This window comes from Pristiophorus japonicus, chromosome 8 (assembly GCF_044704955.1).
Source record: "Pristiophorus japonicus isolate sPriJap1 chromosome 8, sPriJap1.hap1, whole genome shotgun sequence".
NCBI lineage: Eukaryota > Metazoa > Chordata > Chondrichthyes > Pristiophoridae > Pristiophorus > Pristiophorus japonicus.
Window position 1 is genome coordinate 40837636 of NC_091984.1, and position 18593 is coordinate 40856228.

Sequence of the window (18593 nt, forward strand, 5' to 3'; positions counted from 1 at the left end):
GCCACATTGTATGCCCTTTTTTTTCAATTTGATACCATCCCTTATTTCCTTAGTTAGCCATGGATGGTTATTCCTTCTTAGTCTTTCCCTCTCATTGGGATATATTTTTGTTGCGAGTTATTAAGGGCCCAAGTTTCCACATGATTTGCGCCTGATTTTTAGGAGCAACTGGTGGAGAACAGACTATCTTAGAAATCGCAATTCTCCACATTTTTTTTTCTGTAGTTCTAGTCAGGTAGAACAGTTCCACTTTGGAATATAATTTTTTCTTCAAAAGGGGGCGTGTCTGGCCACTGACGCCTGATTTCAAAGTTTCCACAGTGAAAACTTACTCCAAACTAACTTAGAATGGAGCAAGTGAAGATTTTTGTAGAACTGAAAAAACCTGTTCTACACATTAAAAAATCAGGCGCAGGTTACAAATTGGGCGTCCAGAACGAGGTTGGGGGGTGGGGGGGAAGGGAAGTCATTAAATTCTACAATAAATCCTTATTTATACTTATACAAATATTATACAAATAAATCCAACCTGAATAAACATGTATAAGCAAAGAAAAGATTAAATAAACCATCTTCCTACCTGTGTGAAAGTGCTTCAGCCAGGGAGAATGCTGCAGCAAGCCTCACAAAACGAGGCAGCCGTTCCCGAACGTGGGGGGGGGTGGGGGGGAAGGAAGCCATTCCAGATGGCGGGAGGGAGGGAACCGACCGACCGAACACAGGGGAGGAAGCCGTTCCAGACGGCGGGGAGGGACCGAACGCAGGGGGGGGGGCCGTTCCAGGCGGGGGGAGGGGGGAATGCGCGATCGACCGACCGACCGAACGCAGCGAGGGCGGGGGGGGGGCGTTCCAGACGGCGGGAGGGAGGGAAGGAGACAGAAGGCTGCAGGAAGCCTCAGAAATTGAGGAGCCATTTCCCAACGGCAAAAGAGGGAGGTCGTCGGGAAACGACTGCCTCAACTTTCTGAAGCTTCCTGCACCCTTCTCAGTGCTGATGTGCTGATGGCAATGTGCTTTTATTAAAAAATGTTGAAAAACTAAACAGCTACAAAGAACTACAAAAATGGCCGAGTGCCAATGTTTCCTTCACACTGCGCGTGCGCGAACGCTCCAACGCGCACGCGCAGCATTGCCGGCAGGAAAAAAACGAATTTAAATAGTACCCTCCCACTTACAAAATCGGCGTGAGTGTAGGCTCCGCCCACCTGGGCGCCACGCCAAACAGACCAGGAGCTGCAGGGCTCTCCAGAATCGCGAGTTTTTTTTCCGGCTCCGTTTTAGGCGCGAAAAACGGGCGCCCAGCTCGGAGGGGCGCCCGTTTTTTATCGTGTGGAAACTTGGGCCTTAAATGTCTGCCACTGCTCATCAACCATCCCATACTTTAATCTATTTTCCCAGTCCACTTTAGCCAACTCTGCCCTCTTAAGCTCCTCAAAAGATTCAATCAAATTAGTCAGACATGACCTACCCTTAACAAATCCATGCTTACTGTCCTTGATTAATTCATGCCTTTCTAAATAACGATTAATTGTTTTTCAGGAATTTTTTCCAACTATTTTCCCACCACCAAGGTTAGGCTGACTGGCCTGTAATTACTCAGTCTTTCCCTTTTTCCCTTTTAAACAATGGCACAATGTTAGCAGTCCTCCAGTCCTCTGGCACCACACCTGCAGCCTGAGATGATTGGAAAATGATGGTCAAAGCCTCCGCTATTTCCTCCTTTGCATTTCTTAATAGCCTTCGATACATTTCATATGGGCCTAGCGATTTATCTTCTTTCAAAGATGCCAAACCTCTTTCACTGTTAATCTCATCTAATATTTCACACTCCTCCTCCTCCTCCTCCTCCTTAACTACAATGTCTGCATCATCACTCCCTGTTAAGACAGACGCAAAGTATTCATTAAGAACCATGCCTACGTCTTCTGCCTCCACGCACAAGCTTCCTTTTTGGTCCCTAACAGGCCCTTTTCTTTAGTTATCCTCTTGTCATTATGTATTTATAAAACATCCTTGGGTTTTCTTTGAATCCTGGATCTCTACATACAGCAGTAGCAAGCCAACTTTTCCAAGTCTGAAACAAATGTTTTGTAGAGAATCAGTGAAGCTATTTTGACACTATATAAAAACATTAAAAATGTCAGGGATGAGAAGAAGTCATTTGCTTTACAGCTGCTCATTCCTCCAGCATATTAACTCTCCCATCAAGGCATCCATTTGTATTTTGAATATAAAAATGCCTAATGTTTTTGCTTCTGTTACTTTGCTTAGTAAACCTATTCTAAACATTTCACTTGCTCTTTTTCGAGTAAAGGCATTTTTCTTGATCTGTTGTAAACTTGTTTTTTATACTGTCTGTTCCTCTTTCAATGGTGTACTTTGAAGTAGATCTTGTTTTACCTTGCCATTTAGTTGTTGCCTTGTTGAGAGAAAAATTTAATATAATATTTTAATGTGCATTGTAAAACCTTGGCATGACTTGAGTGGACTTGTACTGGTCATATATCCTAGCATTGTATATCTGGACATGAAAGCGTTGTCTGATTACTAGCGGGTTCCTTTCTAATATTTCTGTGCTAATTGAACTCCATTCTTTTACTTATGTCCCACAATTGTTGGCCTGTATATAATACTTTTCCCTTGAATCTGTACAGGATTGTTGTTTGTGTACCCTTCGGGGAGGAGCACTTCAGAAAACCACCGACAGCAGGTTAGACTAACCAAAAGTCCAGCACATTGTGCTTTTTTAATTTTGTAAATGAAGCTAAATCCTAATGCACAACTTAGTTGCAGTGAAATGTTCTCTAGAAATCTGAGCAAAAATGTATTTTTTATTAAGTTAGAGAAGTAACACTTTTATTTTAAATGGAAGGCTAATGGGACTGAGTGTATGTTGGCAGATACACTGGCGGCTGTTCTGAAAAGAGCTGCACTGTTTGTTTGCAACTTCTGTTCAGGTCTCACACAGTTTATTTTCAGCTGGGTCATTGGTGTATGGCAATGACAAAAGTTGCTAAAACTAATTTCTTAGCAACCCCCACTCCCTAATTGGTGAAAGACTTTCTGCCATGCTGCTATATGCCCAGCACTGGTACCATACTCATCTTGGGGCATATTGTCTTAATTACTAAGTGTACTGATATGAAACAATTTTTATTTATCTAGGATACGGTACATAATTGCATGCTAACTTTTTAAAGACTAATTAGCCTGCAACTGCATGGGGGGGGGTTCTGATAACAGGGTAGAAGGCAAGCTTGGGGATTCAGGACAAAGCACTCCCACTCCTACTCCTCTTAACCTGTGCTGTAAAGGCACTTGCCTTTTCCACAAAGCACTCCTTACACCTCTTTATCTGCTGGGTTTCCTGAGGCCTGAGAAATGCAGCCGGGCAGGGTTAAACCTGGAAGATGGGTTAACTGAGGCACGCAGCCTCATTATGATATTTAAGTTGTCACCCGCCTCCTGTCCTTCCTCCGTTAAACCCGAAAGTGGCCGGGCTGGAGGGAAGTTGTGGTTGGGTTTGAGATATCTAAAAATTTATGCACCTTACCCGGCCCCAACCACTTTTCCCTCTAAGGTGCGCAGCTGCCCAGTTAATTGAAATACCGCGCAGAGCCGGATAGCTGCTGGAGCGGGGTGAGCGACCAGATTTAAAAACACCAACGACATTGCAGTCCTCAGCGATTTATCGCAGAGCCACATATGCACACCTGATCCCCTTCTGTGCGTGCGTGGTTTAGCCGAAGCCGTGCATGCGTAGTACCCCACCATTGCAGCCTACAATACAGGCCACGCTTTGCAACAAGATGACTGGATCCCTTGGGGTGGGGAAGAGTGAGGAGAGAGAGCGAGAGAAAGAGAAGCAAGACTGGGTGGGGTGGGGGAGAGAGACTGGTGGGTGGGGGGGCGGAGAGAAGCGAGGCTGCTGGAGGTGGGGGCGGGGGGAGAAGCCGGGTGGCGGGGAGAGAGATTACCTGTGCTTATAATAGTGGTAACAAAAGTCTAACATCCACTGCCTCATTTAATCGTCTCTCCGAAAACCTGCAGGCAGTTATCGCTCAGGATTATAATGAGCTGAAACACTAAAGGCATTCAATTAATTGCAAACAGGTTAGTGGAGCCTGATGTCTGATATGCACACCTTCATTACCACAACAGCACAAATAGGAAACCATTGTCAAAAATAGTTTCCCCAAGAGGGAAAGAATTCTGCTCATTTTTCTTGACAGGATTTCAAATGGGGAGAGAGAGAGAGAGAGAGAGAGAGAGAGAGAGACTGGGTGGAAGAGGGAGAGAGACGGAGGGGGGGTGGAGGGATGGAGAGAGACGGGGGTGGGGGGGGGAGAGGGAGGGAGAGAGGCGGGGGGGTGGGGGGGGGGGGAGAGGGAGGGAGAGAGGCGGGGGGGATGGAGGGAGGGAGAGAGACGGGGTGGGGGGAGGTGGAGGGAGAGAGACTGGAGAGAGATACCTGTGTTATTTTTTTTAAGTTCTAACATCCACTGTTTAATCGTCTCCTAAAACCTGCAGGCAGCTATCGCTCAGGATTGTACTGAGTTGGGACACTAAAGGCATTCAATTATTGCAAACGGGTTAGTGAAGCCTGATGTCTGATGTGCACACTTTCATTACCACAAGAGCACAAATAGGAAAGCATTGTCAAGAATAGTTTCCCCAAGAGGAAAAGAATTCTACTCATTTTTCAACATTGACTCGATTTTAAATGGGAGGAAAGGTCTCTCCTGAATCGACACTGATTCTCTGCTTCTCCTTTTGCTCTGATGTTCTTTGCAATGAGAAACAGCAAGACAGAGACATATATGAGAGAGAAGGGGAGAGAGAAAAGGGGACATGGTTGAGGGTCCACTCCAGGCGCGTGTAGTAGGGCACTGAGTAGCGGCTGCACTTTGAAACAACACAGATGGAGGGGCAGCATGTGTACAATGGCCGCTGGAAGGAGGCTAAAATCAAACCAATTTCAGGCCCCCGGTGACAAATGTTTTTAAAATTCAGAAACTTGTTTGAGGCCAGAAAAGAAATATAGGAAAGTGATGCTTAATGTCCCGTGATAAGTTCCAGTACAGAGTTTATCAAGGTTATTTAAATCATTTGAGGGGAAAAAGTTTCTGCCTCCATTTGTACCTCAAAGTCTGAGAGACGGAGGGAACGGCAGCAGAAAAAGAAGAAACAACTTCTCCAAAACTGATCCCAATGCATCACCAAGGCTGGGGATAGAAAACCTCACTGCCTTCTTAGGAAGTTTAACCATTTTATTCACTTTCTTCTTTGAGCTCCATTTGAATTAAGAGTTTATTTTACTTTTTGTTGTATGTTTAATGACTGCATTGAAGAGGGAAATAAAAGCTTGGAGTAACTTCTTCTGTCAAAGCTGCATTTTTAGTGAACCTTTCATAAAAAATGAGTGATAAAAAACACACTTTCTCTCGAGTTTCATATGATTTTGGAAGAAACAAGCAAATGTCATATTTTCCCTCCTCTCAACAAGTTTCAACCAGGTCTTGAAGTCCAAACACTTTTTTAAAAGAGGCTGAATTGCTTAAAACATTTTAAAATTTAAATTTCTCTGTGATTTTGAACAGTCGAGTGAAGTGAGTAGCTTTACACAAACATGCAACTGTGCTGAAAATGGGGAGGGCAGGGTAGGATTTGTAGGAGTTACAAATGACTTTTTATTGACTTTAAAAAATATATATCATTAAGATGTTGGCCTTCATAGCAAGGGGATTTGAGTACAGGGGCAGGGAGGTGTTGCTACAGTTGTACAGGGCATTGGTGAGGCCACACCTGGAGTATTGTGTACAGTTTTGGTCTCCTAACCTGAGGAAGGACATTCTTGCTATTGAGGGAGTGCAGCGAAGGTTCACCAGACTGATTCCCGGGATGGCGGGACTGACCTATCAAGAAAGACTGGATCAACTGGGCTTGTATTCACTGGAGTTCAGAAGAATGAGAGGGGACCTCATAGAAACATTTAAAATTCTGACGGGGTTAGACAGGTTAAATGCAGGAAGAATGTTCCCAATGTTGGGGAAGTCCAGAACCAGAGGTCACAGTCTAAGGATAAGGGGTAAGCCATTTAGGACCGAGATGCGGAGGAACTTCTTCACCCAGAGAGTGGTGAACCTGTGGAATTCTCTACCACAGAAAGTTGTTGAGGCCAATTCACTAAATATATTCAAAAAGGAGTTAGATGAGGTCCTTACTACTAGGGGGATCAAGGGGTATGGCGAGAAAGCAGGAATGGGGTACTGAAGTTGAATGTTCAGCCATGAACTCATTGAATGGCGGTGCAGGCTAGAAGGGCCGAATGGCCTACTCCTGCACCTATTTTCTATGTTTCTATGAAGAGAACCAAAAAAGGGGTTTAAACAAAAAACATCTTATTTTGTCTGAACAAGTCCCAGGAATAATGTAAATATTGATTTCCTCTCAAATGTTTAGTGGAGTGTTAATAGAAACAAGAGTTATGTAATAATATAGTAAAAATTGCAAGAAGCTACTTTAGAATAAACCACTATTTGTTTATTGAAAAACACTGATTAAACTGGTGATGCATAATTTCGTTTTGGTATAAATGTTTAAAATACGAGTTTAAAAATTGAAAGTACAATAAAGTTTGTTTCCTGTTACTTAGTTGTGAAGTACCTAAAAATAATTCAACACTTTGTGATAAGAACAGGGATTAACATTGTGGAGAATGTTTGAGAGAAAAACATTAGAAGTGAAATTTGTAAACTAAAATCTTTACATCACCATATTAATTTCCAAGTCAATCTGATTGGTTCTTCTGTCCAGGAAGAAAGTTGAATGTTTATTTCTGTTAAATCAAAGCTTTTCCTGCTTTTTGTTTTTAATTTAATGACTCAAATTGTGTGTATTTTTCTGCACATGTCAGAAATGCAGCACTTATTCACATGTTACATGGGGTGTGTGCTGGTTCAAGAAGACGATGTTTATTAATGGAAGTGATTGAAGTTGAAAATACGGATACGTGTTTTTGTTCAATTCTTTTTAATACTGTGAACTAAAGAGCTGCAGCGCTTTAATATTTGTTGGTTGTCTGGTTGCATTGTGATTAATATTCTAATTACTTATGTGGACGTACAGAATGTCAGCGCCATCGGAAAGCCGCTGCTTGTGCTGCCATTGCTATAGTGACATGACTAATACATTGAATACTTTAAAATTGATATTAATTGCATGAATAGATATGCCTCTTTCAGTTCACCTTTGGCTTTTGTATAATAGAAACGCAGCACAGAAGGAGGCCATTCGGCCTGTCGTGCATGTACTGGCTCTTTGAAAGAGCAGTTGTGTTTAGTCCCACAACACTGCTTTTTGTTGTAACCCTGTAAGTTCCTCATCCTCAAGTAACTATCCAACTCGCTTTTAAAATTTATTCATGGAATCACCTTCCATTACCTTTTCAGATCCCGACAACTGAGTGAAAACATTTCTCCTCATCTCCCCTTCTCAATCTTTTGCCAGTGATTTTAAATCTTTGGCCTCTGGTTATTGACCAGAGGGAATAGTTTTCTCATCAACTCTATCAAAACCTCTCATCATCTTGAAGCTGTCTGCCGGTCCTGCACGGCCCGAGACCAGCTTTTCCAGTGTAAAATTTTGCGCATCTGTGAAACTTTGAATGGGTTGCGCAGCCCATTAAACGGGTAGAAAGCACAAATTTATAATTGGGGGAACATTGATAGGGTCACCTCTTAACTTTCTCTGTTCCAAGAACAGTCCAACCTTTTCCACCTTCTCCTCATAACATGACCAGAAACTTAACTGGACCAGCCACATAAATACTGTGGCAACAAGAGCAGGTCAGAGGCTGGGTATTCTATGGTGAGTGTCTCACTTCCTGACTCCCCAAAGCCTTTCCACCATCTACAAGCCACAAGTCAGGAGTGTGATGGATACTCTCCACTTGCCTGGATGAGTGCACCTCCAACAACACAAGAAGCTTGACACCATCCAGGACAAAGCAGCTTGATTGGCACCCCATCCACCACCTTAAACATTAATTCCCTCCACCACCGGCATACCGTGGCTGCAGTGTGTACCATCTACAAGTTGCACTGCAGCAACACGCCAAGACTTCTTTGAGAACGCCTTCCAAACCCGCAGCCTCTACCACCTAGAAGGACAAGGACAGCTGGCGTATGGGAACACCATCGCCTGCAAGTTACACACCATCCTGACTTGGAAGTATATCATTGTTCCTTCAGCATCGGGTCAAAATCCTGGAATTCCCTCTAACAGCACTGCGGGAGTACTTTCACCACACAGACTACAGTAGTTCAAGAAAGCTGCTCACCACCACCTTCTCGAGGGCAATTAAGGATGGGCAATAAATACTGGCTTTGCCAGCGATGCCCACATCCCATGAATGAATTTTTTTTAAGTCCTCTTTCTCCGCCCCCCCCCCCCCCCAATCCCTGGTAAATCTCTTCTGTACCCTTTCTTAGGCCTCTTTACATCTTTCCTGAAGTGTGGTGCCCAGAATTGTCCATAATACTTCAACTGAGGCCTAGCCAGTACTTTATAAAAATCTAGCATGATCTCTTTTTGTTTTTATATTCTGTTCCTTTATTTATAAACCCAAGTAACCCATATGCTTTTTGAACCACCTTATCAACTTGCCCTGCCACTTTTAAGGATTTGTGTGCATGGACACCAAAGTCTATCTGCTCATCTACACTTCAAAATCGAGCCATTTATAGTTTACTGTCTTTCCATATTAGCCCTTATTGGAGAATGAAAGTAATGTGTTATGCAACAATGCGGTGACTTGCATTTCTTACAGCAAAATTCTTAAAGTATTCTACAGAGTATAAAAACTAAAGTGTGTGTGTTAAGGAACTTGTTTGAATTCATTTAGTCACTGGATCTATCCATTTCAATCATTTTTTAATCTTGTACAGGTGGGTTCATCTAATGTGCGCTGTTGCAGTGCAGGAGGTGCGGTTTGTGAATGTTGCAGAACGCAGCCCTGTGGATGTCAGCCCAATACCACCACTACGCTGGAAACTGGTATGGAATAATGTAGTTAGTGATTTAGTAAAATGCAAATGTAAAATTGACATTGGCACATGATTGCGCGAGCCACCAAGCTTCCTGTACTGTATAGTCTACTTTGGTCACCTGCTCCAGACAATTTGCATCTAATCTGCACTACCATAAGTGAAATAATGGGTCATTGCTAGCTGGCTAACTCCAGGCTCTACTGTTTAAATGCATTTTCAGTTTTGTTGGGGATTGGATGGTGGTGCAGGTGAAGACCCTATTACTCTGTCAAATCCAGCCCAGGATTTGGGAGAAAGCTTGTCCTCTCCATTGGCCATGGGTCCATAGCAAAAAATTTCTGTTTTAGGAAATGGACCTTAGAGCAGCAGCCCTATTTCATGGCATGAGGACAGAATGTGATTGAGGTCCGAGACTGAATTTCTCAAATAGTTTTCCATATGTATCTTGAGGGATAAGTTATTGAATTGTTTTTCCACACTGCCGAGATGTGGTGTTGGATGTTGTTTTAATTGTGGATTTTCTTTTACAATGTATACATTTGGTTTGCCCATCACTAAACTGACATGCAAATTGACTGGTGACCTGCATTTTCAACTTTGATTAATTGGAGAGAGTATATCCCCGACCAGTTAAGTCACGCTCTCTCCACTAAAATAACTTTTTGGTGGCATTTATTGTTGAGATGCACTTAAAAAAAAACTGGTTATATGTTGGTAGCAGATTATTTTAAAAGAACAAAAATACACAACGGTAAATGGCAACTCATAAATATCTTTAACTCCATGTTTCACCACACTTGCTAGCAGTGTTCTCAGAAGTGAGAAAACTACAGAGGCAAGCTTTTATTCAACTATTTAACTGCAGTCCTCTGGGTCAATTTTGACCCTGCCTACAAAAGTGTGCGACATGGAGTTTTTAAACTTAAAATGTTTTAATTCCCTATGAGCATCACTTAAGCAGTAAGCATGTTTTCCACTTAAAGAATATCCTGTAGGTTACATTTTTGTTCCCCCACCCTATCTTTTTGTTACTTATGTTACAAATCGCTTTGGGTTGTATAAATGTAAAGTGCTACAGCATCATAAGCTAGCTGAATTTCAGGGCTTTTCCCACCTGTTTTAGATGTTCTTTTACAGGAAAGGAGGAGAGCAGCCTTCAGTTGTTAGGAATGTGATAAGATTTCAGAAGCCACAAATGTGAAACAAAGAAACTGAAATATAAAAAGAACAATGTTCATTTTCTTTCCAATGCCGAAAGAGATCCTGGAACAAAATCAAATTAGTGCTGAGAAAGGATTTGAGGGGGGAAAAAAGGAGAAAGTTGAATGTAAAAGTATCCATCTTTTGGCAGCTAATTGATTTGTCAATTAATTTCAGTTTCCATAAGTTGACCTGTTTAATAGAGCTGATGCAGGTATGAATTTGTTCGATAGATCAAAATAGAAGCTGCAGGTGTATAAATTTCAATATGTGGTAGAACACTTCCTTAGTGTGATGTATATTAAAGCAAATCAGCCAGTATTACCTAAATATTGCAACCATAGTACTGTTCTTACAATTGCGGGTCATTTGTCAATGATGTAACTTTTTTTACCATTACAGAAATGCTTCTACTGTAAGAAACGAATGAAAAAGACTGGTGGTTGTTGCGTGCAGTGCTCCCACGGCCGTTGTCCCACTTCCTTTCATGTGACGTGCGCCCAAGCCGCAGGAGTGGTCATGCAACCTGATGACTGGCCATTTGTGGTCTTCATCACCTGCTGTAGGCACAAGACACCCAGCCAAGCAGAGGTTAGGCTACAGTTAAGAATAGCAACAATGGTTGCTGCCAAATTGATTGCCCCACACCCACTTCACGTGAATTTGTTCGCTCTCTTTCTCGCTACAGTTAAAGGCAAAGTGTCTTATTAGAGGCATAGGTATCTTGCTAATGTAATTTTTAGTTTTGAAGATGGTTATGTTTTAGTAGTGGTGATTGCTAATTAGAAACCTGTTTTTTGGTTTGGTTTAAACCCTTGAGCTGCCAAAAAAATTTTTTTTTAAACTTTTCCCTTCTGGCTCTCTTTTCCCCACCGCCCCCCCCCCCCCCAAACCCCGCGTATTTCAATTTTTCCCCTTTTATTTCTCTCTCAGTCCAAGATTTGACATTGAATTCAGCCCCTTTAATTCATCCTCCTGGCCCTTCCCAATCCTTGAATCTCATTGGTTTACGAGATACGCTGTTGGTTGTCCTGCTCACTCAGGTCTCTGATGTCCTGCTTCCCTCGCTGCATTGTTATCAGCTCGCTCTTTCAGCAACTTTGAGCAACTTTTTTTTTAGCTGAAGGATGTAGGGGCAAGTCCTGGCAGGTGCTGTTAAGTGCCCTGCTACAGCAAATTCTGGCCCATGGTCGTCTTGTCCCAATTATTACATAGAAACATAGAAAATAGGTGCAGGAGCAGGCCATTCAGCCCTTCTAGCCTGCACCGCCATTCAATGAGTTCATGGCTGAACATGAAACTTCAGTACCCCCATCCTGCTTTCACGCCATACCCCTTGATCCCCCGAGTAGTAAGGACTTCATCTAACTCCCTTTTGAATTGGCCTCAACTACTTTCTGTGGTAGAGAATTCCACAGGTTCACCACTCTCTGGATGAAGAAGTTTCTCCTTATCTCGGTCCTGAATGGCTTACCCCTTATCCTTAGACTGTGACCCCTGGTTCTGGACTTCCCTAACATTGGGAACATTCTTCCTGCATCCAACCTGTCCAAACCCGTCAGAATTTTAAACGTTTCTATGAGGTCCCCTCTCACTCTTCTGAACTCCAGTGAATACAAGCCCAGTTGATCCAGTCTTTCTTGATAGGTCAGTCCCACCATCCCGGGAATCAGTCTGGTGAATCTTCGCTGCACTCCCTCAATAGCAAGAATGTCCTTCCTCAAGTTAGGAGACCAAAACTGTACACAATACTCCAGGTGTGGCCTCACCAAGGCCCTGTACAACTGTAGCAACACCTCCCTGCCCCTGTACTCAAATCCCCTCGCTATGAAGGCCAACATGCCATTTGCTTTCTTAACCGCCTGCTGTACCTGCATGCCAACCTTCAATGACTGATGTACCATGACACCCAGGTCTCGTTGCACCTTCCCTTTTCCTAATCTGTCACCATTTAGATAATAGTCTGTCTCTCTGTTTTTTACCACCAAAGTGGATAACCTCACATTTATCCACATTATACTTCATCTGCCACGCATTTGCCCACTCACCTAACCTATCCAAGTCACTCTGCAGCCTCATAGCATCCTCCTCGCAGCTCACACTGCCACCCAACTTAGTGTCATCCGCAAATTTGGAGATACTACATTTAATCCCCTCGTCTAAATCATTAATGTACAATGTAAACAGCTGGGGCCCCAGCACAGAACCCTGCGGTACCCCACTAGTCACTGCCTGCTATTCCGAAAAGTACCCATTTACTCCTACTCTTTGCTTCCTGTCTGACAACCAGTTCTCAATCCACGTCAGCAAACTACCCCCAATCCCATGTGCTTTAACTTTGCACATTAATCTCCTGTGTGGAACCTTGTCGAAAGCCTTCTGAAAGTCCAAATATACCACATCAACTGGTACTCCTTTGTCCACTTTATTGGAAACATCCTCAAAAAATTCCAAAAGATTTGTCAAGCATGATCTCCCTTTCACACATCCATGCTGACTTGGACCTATCATGTCACCATTTTCCAAATGCGCTGCTATGACATCCTTAATAATTGATTCCATCATTTTACCCACTACTGAGGTCAGGCTGACCGGTCTATAATTCCCTGTTTTCTCTCCCTCCTTTTTTTTAAAAAATGGGGTTACATTGGCTACCCTCCACTCGATAGGAACTGATCCAGAGTCAATGGAATGTTGGAAAATGACTGTCAATGCATCCGCTATTTCCAAGGCCACCTCCTTAAGTACTCTGAGATGCAGTCCATCAGGCCCTGGGGATTTATCGGCCTTCAATCCCATCAATTTCCCCAACACAATTTCCCGACTAATAAAGATTTCCTTCAGTTCCTCCTCCTTACTAGACCCTCTGACCACTTTTATATCCGGAAGGTTGTTTGTGTCCTCCTTAGTGAATACTGAACCAAAGTACTTGTTCAATTGGTCTGCCATTTCTTTGTTCCCCGTTATGACTTCCCCTGATTCTGACTGCAGGGGACCTACGTTTGTCTTTACTAACCTTTTTCTCTTTACATACCTATAGAAACTTTTGCAATCCGCCTTAATGTTCCCTGCAAGCTTCTTCTCGTACTCCATTTTCCCTGCCCTAAGCAAGCCCTTTGTCCTCCTCTGCTGAGTTCTAAATTTCTCCCAGTCCCCAGGTTCGCTGCTATTTCTGGCCAATTTGTATGCCATTTCCTTGGCTTTAATACTATCCCTGATTTCCCTTGATAGCCACGGTTGAGCCACCTTCCCTTTTTTATTTTTACGCCAGACAGGAATGTACAATTGTTGTAATTCATCCATGCGGTCTCTAAATGTCTGCCATTGCCCATCCACAGTCAACCCCTTAAGTATCATTAGCCAATCTATCTTAGCCAATTCATGCCTCATACCTTCAAAGTTACCCTTTTTTAAGTTCTGGACCATGGTCTCTGAATTAACTGTTTCATTCTCCATCCTAATGCAGAATTCCACCATATTATGGTCACTCTTCCCCAAGGGGCCTCGCATAACGAGATTGCTAATTAATCCTCTCTCATTACACAACACCCAGTCTAAGATGGCCTCCCCCCTAGTTGGTTCCTCGACATATTGGTCTAGAAAACCATCCCTTATGCACTCTAGGAAATCCTCCTCCACTGTATTGCTTCCAGTTTGGCTAGCCCAATCTATGTGCATATTAAAGTCACCCATTATAACTGCTACACCTTTATTGCATGCACTCCTAATTTCCTGTTTGCTGCCCTCCCCAACATCACTACTACTGTTTGGAGGTCTGTACACAACTCCCACTAACGATTTTTGCCCTTTAGTGTTCTGCAGCTCTACCCATATAGATTCCACATCATCCAAGCTAATGTCTTTCCTAACTATTGCATTAATCTCCTCTTTAACCAGCAATGCTACCCCACCTCCTTTTCCTTTTATTCTATCCTTCCTGAATGTTGAATACCCCTGGATGTTGAGTTCCCAGCCCTGATCATCCTGGAGCCACGTCTCCGTAACCCCAATCATATCATATTTGTTAACATCTATTTGCACAGTTAATTCATCCACCTTATTGCGGATACTCCTTGCATTAAGACACAAAGCCTTCAGGCTTGCTTTTTTAACACCCTTTGTCCTTCTAGAATTTTGCTGTACAGTGGCCCTTTTTGTTCTTTGCCTTGGGTTTCTCTGCCCTCCACTTTTCCTCATCTCCTTTCTGTCTTTTGCTTTTGCCTCATTTTTGTCTCCCTCTGTCTCCCTGCATAGGTTCCCATCCCCCTGCAATATTAGTTTAACTCCTCCCCAACAGCACTAGCAAACACTCCCCCTAGGACATTGGTTCCGGTCCTGCCCAGGTGCAGACCGTCCGGATTGTACTGGTCCCACCTCCCCCAGAACCGGTTCCAATGCCCCAAGAATTTGAATCCCTCCCTGCTGCACCACTGCTCAAGCCACGTATTCATCTGCGCTATCCTGCGATTCCTACTCTGATTAGCACGTGGCACTGGTAGCAATCCCGAGATTACTACTTTTGAGGTCCTACTTTTTAATTTAGCTCCTTAAATTCTTTTCGTAGGACCTCATCCCTTTTTTTACTTATGTCGTTGGTACCAATGTGCACCACGACAACTGGCTGTTCTCCCTCCCATTTCAGAATGTCCTGCACCCGCTCCGAGACATCCTTGACCCTTGCACCAGGGAGGCAACATACCATCCTGGAGTCTCGGTTGCGTCCGCAGAAACGCCTATCTATTCCCCTCACCATCGAATCCCCTATCACTATCGCGCTCCCAATCTTTTTCCTGCCCTCCTTTGCAGCAGAGCCACCTATGGTGCCATGAACTTGGCTGCTGCTGCCCTCCCCTGATGAGTCATCCTCCCCAACAGTACTCAAAGCAGTGTATCTGTTTTGCAGGGGGATGACCACAGGGGACCCCTGCACTATCTTTCTTGCACTGCTCTTCCTGCTGGTCTTCCATTCCCTATCTGGCTGTGGACCCTTCTCCTGCGGTAAGACCAACTCACTACACGTGATACTCACGTCATTCTCAGCATCGTGGATGCTCCAGAGTGAATCCACCCTCAGCTCCAATTCCGCAACGCGGACCGTCAAGAGCTCGAGGCGGATACACTTCCCACACACGTAGCGCCCAGAGACACCGGAAGTGTCCCCGAGTTCCCACATGGTACAGGAGGAGCATATCACGTGACCGAGCTCTCCTGCCATGTCTTAACCTTGGATACCCTTAAATTGGTAATAACAATGTTACAGTTCACTTACTGATATAAAAAATAAAAGAAAAGCTACTCACCAATCACCAGCCAATCACTTACCCCATTGGCTGTGACGTCACTTTTTGATTACTTTCTACTTCTATTTTGCTTTCTCTCCCGCTGTAGCTGCACCGGTATGCTTTTGACAGGTCGCTCCCCTCTCACCAACTGCCGCTGGCTCTCGATCTCCCGCTGGGCTTTTGATAGGTCGCTCCCCTCTCCAACTGCCGCTGGCTCTCGATCTCCCGCTGGGCTTTTGATAGGTCACTCCCCTCTCACCAACTGCCGCTGGCTCTCGATCTCCCGCTGGGCCTTTTATAGGCCGCTCCCCTCTGACCAACTGCCGCTGGCTCTCGATCTCCCGCTGGGCCTTTTATAGGTCGCTCCCCTCTCACCAACTGCCACTGGCTCTCGATCTCCCGCTGGGCATTGTATGCAAAGTAGGTGTATCTGATTTTGGGTGTGTGTTTTTTCTGAACAGTTACTATCAATGGAGTTCTTATAAAAGATTCTGATTTAACTTTTCACAGCGTGCCAAATCAGCTTTGAATGATATTGAAATTGGGCAGAAGGTCATCTCCAAGCACAAGAATGGACGCTTTTACCAGTGTGACGTGGTTGGATTGAGTAAAGAAACATTCTATGAAGTGAATTTTGATGATGGTTCCTTCAGTGACAACTTGTATCCAGAGGACATTGTGGTAGGTGGAGATTTTGTTTTCTTACAAAAAACAACTTGTGACTGAAATAATAGTGCATAGTATCTTGTAGCTAATGCAGATAAAGTTTTCAAGCAATCCTCAGCACAATTCTCAGATCTTCACTTTAGTAAATCTGGATCTAGAACTGGCTACTGAAAACTTGCCTGCTATCACCGATGAATATTGGAGTTTTTTGAACTTGGTTCTGTTCAACAATTTGTGGTTCTTCCATCCTATTTTTGTTACGGGCGTAAGACTACTGCACGAGCAGACGAAGGTGGATGTGCAATCCACCCTTTTCATCTACATGAAAGTGATCTTGGTTGGTGTTTCTGTTAGCCAATAATGAACATAACACTTGTGAATTAAATACACTTGTCTGTTTTTCAAAGTCTTTTTTGTGGTGATGCCATTGGAATGGAAATTTTCGAATGGTTTTCCCACTGAAGAATGTCTTGTATTGAATGTGTTACATTAGTGTTCCAGGCAATTGGAATCCTTTACCTGTTGTCAGTATATTACCTTTCTTCTAAAGATGAACCATTATTGCTTAGCTCACGTGAGTAGAAATTTCTGATTATTCTATTTACTGATCATTTTCAGAGTCGTGACTGTCTTCGTTTGGGACCCCCTGCAGGTGGGGAGGTGGTACAAGTCAGATGGACTGATGGACTAGTATATGGAGCCCAATTTGTAGCATCACATGTTATACAGCTCTACCAGGTAAGAAATAAATCACCTTAATGTATTGTGGATATTTTAAGCCAGTAGTCTTAATATAGCTGTCTCTGTGTAGAACATTTGGGGCTTAGGATGGTTATTATAGAATACTTGATGGGCTAGAAATTGCAGTGGCTCACCCCCCAGTTTCTCACCGGTATTGGGCGATAACTGGGTCAGCGAGAAATTGTCTAGCTGAGTTACGCTGGCGGTTTCGAGGTCTTATTGGAGGCATAGGTATCTTGCTAATGTAATTTTTAGTTTTGAAGATGGTTATGTTTTGGTAGTGGTGATTGCTAATTAGAAACCTGTTTTTTGGTTTGGTTTAAACCCTTGAGCTGCCCCCAAAAAATTTTTTTAAACTGGCGAGGGGATTGCCGGCGTGCACCGTCCACCGATCGCCATGATGCGATATTTGGCTCAGCGGTGACCCGTAGGTAAGTATAAAAAAAAAAATGCCCATGCGAATCAGCAGAGCTGGGCGGTAGGTGAGTAGCTCCAAGAAAAAGCGAAGTAATTGGTTTTTTACTCATTATTTTAAAATTCTGTTGTGGTGATTTAAGTTAAGGTCCTGAGAATGTTTCTTTTTATGATTTTTTTTTTAATGTTCTGTTTTTTGAAAAAATATTTTGTTCTCCTAGGCCCAACCTGCAGCCTTGGGGTAAATTTTTAGTGAATTTTTAAATTATCGCCCATTTTCTTTAAGAACCACCCAATCGACCCTAAATTCCATCTTATCACTGAGAATCAGGGTGCAACCCCCACTTTTTTCGCTGGGCGGATTTATTTCTTTTTTGGTGAAAGTTTTTGCCGCCGATAATCTTGAATCTTGGTGATCTTTTGGTCGGCAATCGGGTGCTGGTAGGTGGTTAGGAAATTTTAGCCTGATGTTTCGAATCCAAATGAGCCATTTGGATCAGAATTACGCTTTAAGCTATTTGGCTTAGTTGCAAATCTGCATTTTGGGTAATCATTTGAAGCAGTTGATGCGCAACCTGGATATTGTGTTTAGATAGGTGACAGTCATAGAAAATATTTTATCTGCTTGTCAATGTTAAATAGTTGCCAATCTAGTATGCTAAAGCTTCCTACACTACACACATCTACAAGCAATGGTTTAGAAATTCCAGACCTATTTTATATAAGGTTTGTACTTGGTGTTGAATTTGGAATAATTGACGAGTTAATTTAAAATCTTGACCAAAGTGAATGAGATCTCTTTAAAACATAGGTTTTCTATAGCTTTAAAAAAAAAATCTGACCTTGGTACAGAAAACACACACACAATTGCATGTCCTATAAAGCAAGCTTTCAAAAGTCAACATGTTAAATGTCTGTGTCTTTCTATCTTATCACTCCTGAGGCTAAAGTTTTAACTAAATTGTCCGTCCTTCATTATCCGTGGCATACCTGACTGCTTCGCTTATTTGTTCAGGTGGAGTTTGAAGATGGTTCTCAATTGATGGTGAAGAGGGAGGACGTGTACACTCTTAATGAAGAACTCCCCAAAAAAGTCAAGTCCAGGCTGGTTAGTATGTCATCATTGTTAGTGCTGCAATGTGTAATTTCAGGAGCTATTCCTGTGAAGTTTGTATGAATTTAGACCCAGCAGAGAGAGATCAGAGATTGGTTTGTTTCAAGACCCCTTCCATGCCAGCCA

At 43.1% G+C, this 18593-nt stretch overlaps 1 protein-coding gene across 3 annotated transcripts in view; it reads left to right on the forward strand.

Annotated features, from left to right (window-relative positions):
• kdm4aa (lysine (K)-specific demethylase 4A, genome duplicate a) overlaps window positions 1-18593 on the forward strand; it is a 71218-nt gene that overhangs the window by 44803 nt on the left and 7822 nt on the right. For 2 of the 3 annotated variants that reach the window (XM_070886694.1, XM_070886695.1), the window contains exons 16-21: window positions 2655-2710; window positions 8949-9057; window positions 10653-10841; window positions 16043-16213; window positions 16817-16936; window positions 18369-18461. In XM_070886694.1, coding sequence (XP_070742795.1) covers window positions 2655-2710; window positions 8949-9057; window positions 10653-10841; window positions 16043-16213; window positions 16817-16936; window positions 18369-18461 — 738 coding nt within the window. Of the gene's footprint in view, window positions 1-2654; window positions 2711-4050; window positions 4095-8948; window positions 9058-10652; window positions 10842-16042; window positions 16214-16816; window positions 16937-18368; window positions 18462-18593 lie in introns of those variants that run through there. The other variant, XM_070886696.1, reaches the window with a different exon arrangement.